An 11,334-nucleotide genomic window follows, 5' to 3' on the forward strand; every position below is an offset into this window, starting at 1 on the left:
CTTCCTGAGGTGGAATATACAGGTGTGGGCACATTTATTCAGTCAGTGATTGGTGTTCCTGAGGTGGAACATACAGGTGTGAGCACATTTATTGAGTCAGTGATTGGTGCTCCTGAGGAGGAATATACAGGTGTGAGCACATTTATTGAGTCAGTGATTGGTGTTCCTGAGGGGGTGCTTTTCTATCTTCCTGAGGAGGATGCTCTGCTTTCTTCCTGAGGGGGAATGTAGAGGTGTTCCTAAGCAGGGATGTATAGGTTTTCCTGAGGTGGGATGTACAGGTGTGGGCACATTTATTCAGTCAGTGATTGGTGTTCCTGAGGTGGAACATACAGGTGTGAGCACATTTATTCAGTCAGTGATTGGTGTTCCTGAGGTGGGATGTACAGGTGTGGGCACATTTATTCAGTCAGTGATTGGTGTTCCTGAGGTGGAATATATACAGGTGTGAGCACATTTATTGAGTCATTGATTGGTGTTCCTGAGGTGGAATATACAGGTGTGAGCACATTTATTCAGTCAGTGATTGATCTTCCTGAGGTGGAATATACAGGTGTGAGCACAGTCAGTGATTGGTGTTCCTGAGGGGGGTGCTTTTCTATCTTCCTGAGAAGGATGCTCTGCTCTCTCCCTATACACATGACAGGCTCACATCACTTTCACTTTGTCTTCCTGACTTCCTGAACTCAGGGCGGAGCAGGCTGTCTGACTGACCCGCGCTCTGACCAATAGGAGTCCTTGCTCTGTGCCGCTCCGACCAATAGACGTCTCGGTGTATGCCGAGCCGACCAATCGGGCGGCGGGAGCGGCTCGGCCGGGAACTTCCTGATGCCGAAGTCGGGCAGAGGGGAGCCGGGCTGGGCAGACATGAAGGGGAGCCTCTTCCAGGACTTCATCCTCCACTATGAGGCCGGGAGCCGGGAGGGAAGCGCCGTGCTGTACGGAAGAGGGGCGGACGGGGCGGCCCCGGGGCTCCTCTACACTCAGCTCATCAAAGAGAACTTTGTGAGGAGGAAGCGGCAGGACGGGGCTGACATCATCGCACACATGATGAAAGGATTCGCCGTGCTGGAGCTCATCTGTGTGAATCTCTTCCTGTACCCCTGGAGGAAGGAGATCCGGACCCTGAAGGTAGACAGCAGAGGGAGGGACATTTCCCTATCAGCTTCCAGAAGGGAGCAAGAAAGCTGGTTGCTACGGGCAACAACAAATGAGTTTGCGCTTTGTGATTGGCTGATGTGTGCAGAGTGCTGGGTGGAACATTTCTTGTTCTTCCGAGCAACCAATCAGCTTCTGGAGTGGCTGGTTGCTATGAAAAATGAGAAAGGGGGCTTTCTGGCAAGCTTTTTATGCATGGTGATTGGTGCAGTATATTTCCTGATGCCCAAGTCAGCCAATCAGCTTCCAGAGATGAAACCGCTGCTGGCTGGTTGCTAAGGGCAACAAGAGAGTGACTGGCTGGCATACTTTAGATGCATGGGTGCTGGGTGGACCAATTCTTGTTGCCGTGGCAACCAATCATCTTCCAGAGTGGAACAAGGATGCTGGTTGGTTACTATTGACAACAAGCAAGGGGGGCTTGCTGGCACACTTTTCATGCATGGTGATAGGTGCAGGACATTTGCTGTTGCCTGAGGCGACCAATCGGCTACCTGAGATTAAAAGGATGCTGGCTGGTTGCTAGGAGCAACAAGAAAGGCTGATGAGTGCCAGTCATGCTTGTTCCCTCAAGAATCCAATCAGCAGGTAATAAGGAAGGAGCTTGGCTGATGGGTGCGGTGTGCTGGGTGGAACGTTTCTTGTTGCCCAGCTCATCGGCTTCTGGATTCGTACAAGAAGGCTAGTTGCTACGGGCAACACAAAGGGTCTTTTTATAGCTGCTTTAGACCCCTTTCACACTGGTGATCCGGCCTGGTCCACCTGTCCTGACCGGATGGGACCCTCCAGTCTCCTCTATAGAGGGTGGATGTCAGTGGTCACATGTGCGCTGACCCTCGCCACCATCCAATCCAATTAGACGGATGGGGGACCTATTCCCATCTATATGGCGGATCGGATGGATATGGGCAGGCGGGCCTTTTCCAACTGATTGCCTCATAGAGGAGAGCGGGGCTGTGCCCATGTTCACTTTGCCCCATAGAGGAGAGCTTGGCAGTGCCCATGTTCGCTCTGCCCCATAGAGGAGAGCGGGGCAGTGCCCATGTTCGCTCTGCCCCATAGAGGAGAGCGGGGCAGTGCCCATGTTCACTCTGCCCCATAGAGGGGAGCGGGGCTGTGCCCATGTTCACTCTGCCCCATAGAGGAGGGCGGGGCTGTGCCCATGTTCACTCTGCCCCATAGAGGAGGGCGGGGCTGTGCCCATGTTCACTCCGCCCCTTAGAGGAGAGCGGGGCTGTGCCCATGTTCGCTGTGCCCCATAGAGGAGTGCGGACTGTGCCCATGTTCACGCTGCCCCATAGAGGAGAGCGGGGCTGTGCCCATGTTCACTCTGCCCCATAGAGGAGAGCTTGGCAGTGCCCATGTTCACCCTGCCCCATAGAGGAGAGCGGGGCTAATCGCCGCCATTACTAGTAAAAAAAATATTAATAAAAATGCCATAAAACTACCACCTATTTTGTAGATGCTATAATTTGTGCGCAAACCAATCAAACGCTTATTGCAATTTTATTTTTTTACAAAAAAATATGTAGAATAAGTTTTGGCAGCAAAGTCCCCAGGAAGTGGGAGCAGGTGCCCGCTACCCATCCCCCCCCCCCCCCAAAGGGGCCAAATATGACAGCGGAGGAGAGGCAAGCAAGCGGAGCTTCCCCTTTTGGGTGGAGCTCCGCTTTTAAGAAGAAAAATAAAGCGGTGTTAAACCCAAAACCTGTAATATATTGCGGCTTACCTATCATTAGATGTGGTGGCTACATTAGTTTTCTTTTTTTAGGCTTTTATCTCCCTGTTTTCACCTGGTGATCTGGCCAGTAACACACCATCTAGCACTGAACTAGATGGACTTGTCTTTTTTTTTTTTCAACCTAACTATGTAACCTCATATATTTGAGTGCCTCCACTCTGGATGAAGGAGAACAGGAGGCACAGCAGATGGCAACTTTGTCAGTCCGGGGGGAGGGGAGTGTTAGAAGTACTAGCAGGTTTACATATAGCAACTAATTGAAGCCAAACTCCAGCTCAGGGCCCATTCAGACCAGAAACTGCACATAACTGCGTGTATTTGACGCACATTTGACATGCGTTTTGCGCTGCGTTTGCAGTGCATTTTTTCTATACATTTTTGGGCTTGGCTTAAAGGGGCGCAGAGTGTTTTAAGGGCGTTCCCTGCATTTGCAGTGTGGAAAAAACATGCTCTACCCTTTTTTTTCTGCACTGCAATGATGTGAACTGAGTCCATAAGTTCATTATTATTATAATAATATTCTTTTTTATCACCCCTGTCAGTATTAAGTGGTTTGTCTCGTCCCTGTAAACTGATACATTCTGCTGGAGAGCCTTTATAAAACAACATTCTTACAGGCCAGATGAAGAAAGATGTGGTTGGCTGCATTTGTTTTCTTTTCTAAGAATTTCTAAGCTGCAATATAATAAGTGGGTGTTTTTGGGTTTGCTTTAGAAAACAAATGAACACGGGGGAGTGAAGTTCCTCTTTAATGTATGGAATCTCTAACAATGAACTTCTCCTTTTTCAGTTTGGTAAACAAACCAGAGAAAGCGTTTTGTTATTTCTGTTCTATAAGCACAAAAATTAGCAGTTGATCCTGCCAGAAATCTAGTAACTCGGTGAGATAACTTTATTTTTGACAGTGATGGTGAACCTTGGCACTCCAGATGTTTTGGAACTACATTTCCCATGATGCTCCACTACACTGCAGAGTGCCAGAGCATCATGGGAAATGTAGTTCCAAAACATCTGGGGTGCCAAGGTTCGCCATTACTGATTTAGGATGTCAGTCCAGCATCGTTATCAGTCCTGTTGACTACACAACCCCCCCACCCCCCCTGTCCTTAGGAAATGAGTCCGGGCGGCTGCACTTCCAAAAATCCTTTTATTGAAGCTTTATATGATAAGTGGTTGACAGATGGAGCAGGGGACAAAGAGTTGGACGCGTTTCGTGCAAATGTTGGCGCTTAGTCATGATGAAGCGCTAACATTTGCACGACAGCGCTGCAGGGGAAATCAGATGAGGATCAGTGTCTGCAGTGAGGAAGTACAGCTGGCCCTCCTCAGCAGGTGCCTGCCCCCCCTTTGAAATGATGGGGCCCAGTGCAGAAGGGCTGGATGTACTGCCAGATCAGCGGCCCTGTGCTGCCAGTGTAGCAGTTCATACACAGCCCCAGAATTGGGGAGGTGCTTCTTTCTCCTGGGACACTTTACCAGAAGAAGAATCCTTGGGGCCGGATCCGTGATGATCCCCCCCCCCCCCTCCCTCCGCTGAGCTGGCGGATGACAGGGCGGGCCCCTCACTGTGCAGGGACCGCGCTGTCAGATCTCCGCTCTCCCCTATGGGGGGGATCGGATGAACACGGACCGTCTGTCTGTCTTCATCCGATCTGCAGAAGGATGGAAAAATAGGATTTTTGTACTCACCGTAAAATCCAATTTTCTCTTCCGTTCATGGACGGACACAGCAGCCTTTGACCTTAGGGTTATATCCGCTTCCTGGAAGGAAGCGGATATAACGCTAAGGTCAAAGGTTGCTGTGTCCGTCCATGAACGGAAGAGAAAATTGGATTTTCCTCCGTCTGCAGAATTGGAGGATTGCGGACCCGGGTGAGATCGGGTGTCAGCACCCGCAATCTCATAGGGACCAATGTATGTCCCTTTTTCGTTCGTAAACGGATGGATAAAAAAGCAGACATACGGTCCGCCCGTGTGAAAGGGGCCTTAGATATGCTTCTCGGTCAGAACAAGAAAAATAAATAAATAAAAAACAAGTGGCAGATCGGTGTGATGGTACTATACACTACAAATCACATTGTCTCAGTGGCGGTGCGCCCATAAAGGGCACATGGGCGCCGCCCCCTCTATCACCATAGATAGATTCATGCATTACATGAGGTGTCCGGACCCTTTTCGGGCGCTGGGCACCTGAATTACAGCGTCGGGGGTGTTTTTTTGGAAGCACCTGATTAGAGCCAAAGGCTCTAATGGGCATCCAAAAAGGTGAACAGCGGGCGCCATGCTGGGCACTCGCTGTTCACTCAGCATTGTGTTAAAAAAGCAAATTCCTTCACTTTCCTAACACTGAACCGCCTCTCAGCCAATCGGGTTTGTTACCTGTCACCTGATTGTCTGAAACGACAGGCGCTGTGATTGGACGCCTGATAGAGAGGACGGGAGGAGCGTGGATGACACCACCGTGACCCGCTTCGAGACGGGTAAGTGCCGGGTGATGCACACTAGTGGCAATTGATGGGGCACACTTTCAGCAATTGAAGGGGCACAGTAGCATCCTTTGATGGGGCGCACTGTCGGCGATTGATGGGGCGCACTGTCGGCAATTGATGGGGCGCACTGTCGGCAATTGATGGGGCGCACTGTCGGCAATTGATGGGGCGCACTGTCGGCAATTGATGGGGCGCACTGTCGGCAATTGATGGGGCGCACTGTCGGCAATTGATGGGGCGCACTGTCGGCAATTGATGGGGCGCACTGTCGGCAATTGATGGGGCGCACTGTCGGCAATTGATGGGGCGCACTGTCGGCAATTGATGGGGCGCACTGTCGGCAATTGATGGGGCGCACTGTCGGCAATTGATGGGGCGCACTGTCGGCAATTGATGGGGCAGAGTGGCTGCAATTTGATGAGTATTTTTATTTATTTTTTTAGTTTTGTTTGCGCCCCCCTCCAAAAAAAATTGAGAACCAGCCACCACTGACACCTATAATAGATTTCATCCTGTTTACATGTGAGGCTGTGCCCACTCTCCATGCCCTTCATTGGCACGATATCCCGATGCTTTATCTGTAATGATGTTGTGCAATGGGCTTAGAATACAATTGTGAAAAGTGATGATGTCATCACTGAACTGAGATAAGGAGTAGTGCTTTCTGTGACTCACTGCCATTCAATTAGTCAGCGGATGTGGATATAAGGAGGATCAGGAGATGCAATTAACGCTTCCCATTTAATAGGAAATTCCAGTAAAGGGGTGGAGCCATTTCACTTCACTTGCTGTTATAGAACAAGAAAATCTCAACCGCAACAAAACCCAGCAGAGGTTCCGACCCGTCTTCACCTTACTAATTATTGGCTTTTTATTGTTGTGTTCCTGTTGGAGGAAATTCCTGTTCTTGTGACACAGGAAGAGGTGAATGGAAATCTCCCTAGCGGGGACACAACAGTAAACATCTGAGATTGTAACCCTTTGTTTTCTTTATCCATGGCTGGAGTTATGCTTTTAAAAAAAATAATTAATTATTATTATTTTTTTTGCAGGTTTTTAAACGGATATAACAAAAATACTTCTATTTGTATATAAGAATATTATTATTATTATTATACAGGATTTATATAACACTTTGTGCGGATCAAAAGGGATCATGTAGGAGAAGTTCATTGTTGGGGTTTACATGCTCTTAATAAAGTGAAAGTGATTTATAAACGATCAATTATTAAAAAAATAATATTCTACTTTTTTTTTTTTTTCAGAATCATATTTGCCTAGGTGGATGCAGCATACACTACTAGAGGTCAACCGATATATCGGCCGATATTTGGCCGTTTTGGAGAAATCGGCATCGGCCGATTTTTATCCAAATCGGGCCGATATTTTACAATTCCTGCTAGCGATGCCACAGCTCCGGAGCTAGTCCTACAGCCACACCCCCCTACAGTTGTAAACACACACTAGGTGAACCCTAACTCCTACAGCGCCCCCTGTGGTTAACTCCCAAACTGCAACTAATTTTCACAATAAACAATGCAATTTAAATGCATTTTTTGCTGTGAAAATGACAATGGTCCCAAAAATGTGTAAAAATTGTCCGCCATAATGTCGCAGTCACGAAAAAAACGCTGATCGTCACCATTAGTAGTAAAAAAAAAAAAATTAATAAAAATGCAATAAAACTATCCCCTATTTTGTAAACGCTATAAATTTTGCGCAAACCAATCGATAAACGCTTATTGCGATTTTTTTTTTTTTTTTTTTTTTTTTTACCAAAAATAGGTAGAAGAATACGTATCGGCCTAAACTGAGGAAAAATTTGTTTTTAATATATGTTTTTGGGGATATTTATTATAGCAAAAAGTAAAAAATATTGAATTTTTTTCAAAATTGTCGCTCTATTTTTGTTTATAGCGCAAAAAATAAAAACCGCAGAGGTGATCAAATACCACCAAAAATAAGCTCTATTTGTGGGGAAAAAAGGACGCCAATTTTGTTTGGGAGCCACGTCGCATGACCGCGCAGTTGTCTGTTAAAGCGACGCAGTGCCGAATCGCAAAACCTGGCCTGGGCATTTAGCTGCCTAAAGGTCCGGGGCTTAAGTGGTTAAGCTAGTGCATTGTTGGTTCACTTTCCTTTTCCTTCGATTTCCCTTCTGAATGTTTTTTTCTTTGTCTTCCATCAAATTATTTTCTCCGGATCTGCATTGAAAATGTTCTACCCTAAACTGAATCTATTTATTTCTTTATTTTTTTTCTTTGTGCAGAAATTTACAGGTAATTTTGTCTACTTTGTTGAGCCCGTCATTCCAGAGAAGACCGTAAGACAGATCCTTCAGCGAGTGGGGTACTCGGTAGTCACAGACACTGAGTATATAATCGGAGGGACGATTAATATAGAGGAAGCCAAACTTACTGCCTTTGAACTATACCTTGCAAGACTTCACTGTGAAAAACTTCTTTGTCTGATCAAGGAGAACAGGTCGGACTGTACGGATCTTCTGTTCAGTGAACTCAATTTAGAGATTAAAAACGAAAAAGAAAATTCCGAGCAATGTCGGAAACGTAACAGCCAGATTGCCAACCCCGAGAACACCAATGACGCAAACCATTTAAATGTGCAGACCAAAATGTTTAAGAACATCCACAGAAAGGACTCCAAAAAGTCTGCCGCTGGTTTTGGCCTACCTACAGCGCCGCATCGCAGGCAGGAGGACTCCACTGGGGATTCCAACTACGTTTTAAGCAGGCACTTGGACAGCGATGAGTTCCTGACTAAATACAGCGATCTAAACTTGGCCCAACAACCTCTCGTGCCTTTACAGAACAGAAAAACCTATATAAGCCCTCGAGGGTTAAAAGAGACATTTGAAGAACCAACATTTTCCAAAGCCGGTATCCCAGAATCCTCCAGTAATGAACTTGAGCCAGATTTGTATAAAGCCGGAGATATGGTGTACAGAGTACCAGTGGAGACGTCTGACGCCGGGCCAACTATAATTTGCCACAACACACTGGACTCCAAGAAGCCTCTTGACCGCAACATGTCTCCGATGGAAATGAATGTGCCAAATCAACAAACCCAGTCGGAGAGGTTGGTGATCAAACTGAAGATGGGGAAAACGGCTGATGAGATGGCCTACCCTGTCGAAGAAACATTACCACCAGATCCAAAAGAGTTTTCTTACAGTAGTCAGTTTTGCCCTAGGGATCCAAAATGGACATGTCTACAGAGCAGGGAGGCCATGGAAGAAGTGGCGGGTGCGGCCTCGTTTTCTTCGGGCTTCTCCATGCTCAATGCCACAGCCGGCAAAGGGGCAGAATGTGTAGGTGTGGACAACTTGCATCGACTCCGAGAGCCTCCGAGTTCTATGTACATTCCACCTGAAGGAACAATGAGACAGTGCCTGAGAATCGCCGACCTCCAACCAGAAGAAAATCATTACCAAGCCCCTTCTCTACCAGACATGGTTCAGGTCGATGAGACTTTGTTTAAAGTACTTGAGGATACAAAAGAGGATTATGTGATGATAACAAAAAATCAGCAACCCTAAAGCTGAACTCCAGGCAAATATACAGTACAGACCAAAAGTTTGGACACCCCTTCTCATCCAAAGTTTTCTTTATTTTCATGTAGATTCACACTGAAGGCATCAAAACTATGAAGTAACACATGTGGAATTATACATAACAAAAAAGTGTGAAACAACTGAAAATATATTTCATATTCTAGGTTCTTCAAAGTAGCCACCTTTTGCTTTGATTACTGCTTGGCACTCTCTTGGCATTCTCTTGATGAGCTTCAAGAGGTAGTCTCCTGGCGCAGCACCCCATCCCTCTCCTTCTTGGTCAAATAGCCCTTACACAGCCTGGAGGTGTGTTTGGGGTCATTGTCCTGTTGAAAAATAAATGATGGTCCAACTAAACGCAAACCGGATGGAATAGCATGCCGCTGCAAGATGCTGTGGTAGCCATGCTGGTTCAGTATGCCTTCAATTTTGAATAAATCCCCAACAGTGTCACCAGCAAAGCACCCCCACACCATCACACCTCCTCCTCCATGCTTCACGGTGGGAACCAGGCATGTAGAGTCCATCCGTTCACTTTTTCTGCGTCGCACAAAGACACGGGGGTTGGAACCAAAGATCTCAAGTTTGGACTCATCAGACCAAAGCACAGATTTCCACTGGTCAAATGTCCATCCCTTGTGTTCTTTATCCCAAACAAGTCTCTTGTGCTTGTTGCCTTTCTTTAGCAGTGGTTTCCTAGCAGATATTCTACCATGAAGGCCTGATTCACACAGTCTCCTCTTACCAGTTCTAGAGATGTGTCTGCTGCAAAAGGTGGAAGAACCTAGAATATGAAATATATTTTCAGTTGTTTCACACTTTTTTATGTATAATTCCACATGTGTTACATTCATAGTTTTGATGCCTTCAGTGTGAATCTACAAATTTTCATAGTCATTAAAATAAAGAAAACTCTTTGAATGAGAAGGGGTGTCCAAACTTTTGGTCTGTACTGTATATATAAAAAAAAAATACCAATAAATGTAAATCTTTTAATTATTTGATTTTTTTTTTAAATGCATCTATTGTACTGTGCCAAAACTGATTTCAGCCTCTTGCAATACCCTGTACAGCAGCACAGGGGCAGCCAAGAAGCCATTCAGGTGTATTGCACATACAGATGTTGGCAGAAGCGGAAGGATGACGATCAGTGTGCCTCTACTTCACTGTCCAGTTATTGGCTGGGGGCGGAGAGAGGTGACCTATCAGCATTGCGAAAGAGACAAGTGTCAGGTAATCAGTCTGGTTCGGTTCTCTGGCAAAGTTGTGTAAGGCTGGGTTCGCATAGGTGTGAATTGAATGCGTTTTTTAAAGCGAATCCAATTCGCATTATATGTCAATGTGACTGGATCACACATGTCCAGGGTGGCCATGATACAGTTTAATCACCTAAGACCCTTATGCAGGTTGAGGACCTGGCCCCTTTTTGCGATTCGGCACTGCGTCGCTTTAACTGACAATTGCGCGGTCGTGCAACGTGGCTCCCAAACAAAATTGGCGTCCTTTTTTTCCCCACAAATAGAACTTTCTTTTGGTGGTATTTGATCACCTCTGCGTTTTTTATTTTTTGCGCTATAAACTAAAATTTAGCGAGCAATTTGGAAAAAAAATGCAATATTTTTTACCTTTTGCTATAATAAATATCCCCCAAAAAAAATATATAAAAAAAACTTTATTTTTCCTCAGTTTAGGCCGATACGTATTCTTCTACATATTTTTAGTGAAAAAAAAAAAAGTGTTTATTGATCGGTTTGCGCAAAAGTTATAGCGTTTACAAAATAGGGCAGAGTTTATGGTATTTTTATAATTATTTTTTTTTTTTTTATATACTTGTAATGGCGGCGATCAGCATTTTTTTTTTTTCCCGTGACTGCGACATTGCGGCGGACACTTTTGGGACCATTGTCATTTTCACAGAGAAAAGTGCTATAAAAATGCACTGATTACTGTGAAAATGGCAGTGAATGGGGTTAACCACCAGGGGGTGCTAAGGGGTTAAGTGTGCCCTAACGCTGCATTCACACCTCGGCGACAAGTAACGCCGCGTACGCTGCGTATTTTGCCTCGATTCGTGTAACTTTTTTTTTTTTAACAAATCTTTCCCATTGCTGTCTATGGCCGAACGCCAATGCCGCCTGAAAAAAAGGGTCCGGGACTTGTTTTCAGGCGGCAGGCGTACGGCGTCTATGAGATGTGAACCATCTCATAGACAGCAATGGAAATTCGCCCCTCCAGCGTATCGAGCGTCTGGCGTATTGCCGCCAAGGTGTGAATGGAGCCTAAGGAAGTGATTCTTACTGTAGGGGGGCGGGGCTGGACGTGTGATGTCACTGATTGTCGTTCCCTATAACAGGGAACAGACGATCAGTGACAGT

The 11,334-nt window shown here is 46.0% G+C and overlaps 1 protein-coding gene across 1 annotated transcript; it reads left to right on the top strand.

Annotated features, from left to right (window-relative positions):
• Nucleotides 1-794: 794 nt before the first annotated feature.
• Nucleotides 795-9,014, top strand: LOC120917728. Its single transcript, XM_040329209.1, has 2 exons — nt 795-1,131; nt 7,658-9,014. The coding sequence occupies exons 1-2, from the start codon at nt 829-831 to the stop codon at nt 8,942-8,944; spliced, it is 1,590 nt and encodes a 529-aa protein (XP_040185143.1). The 5' UTR covers nt 795-828; the 3' UTR covers nt 8,945-9,014.
• The last annotated feature ends 2,320 nt before the right edge of the window (nt 9,015-11,334 follow it).

This window comes from Rana temporaria, chromosome 11, assembly GCF_905171775.1.
Source record: "Rana temporaria chromosome 11, aRanTem1.1, whole genome shotgun sequence".
NCBI lineage: Eukaryota > Metazoa > Chordata > Amphibia > Anura > Ranidae > Rana > Rana temporaria.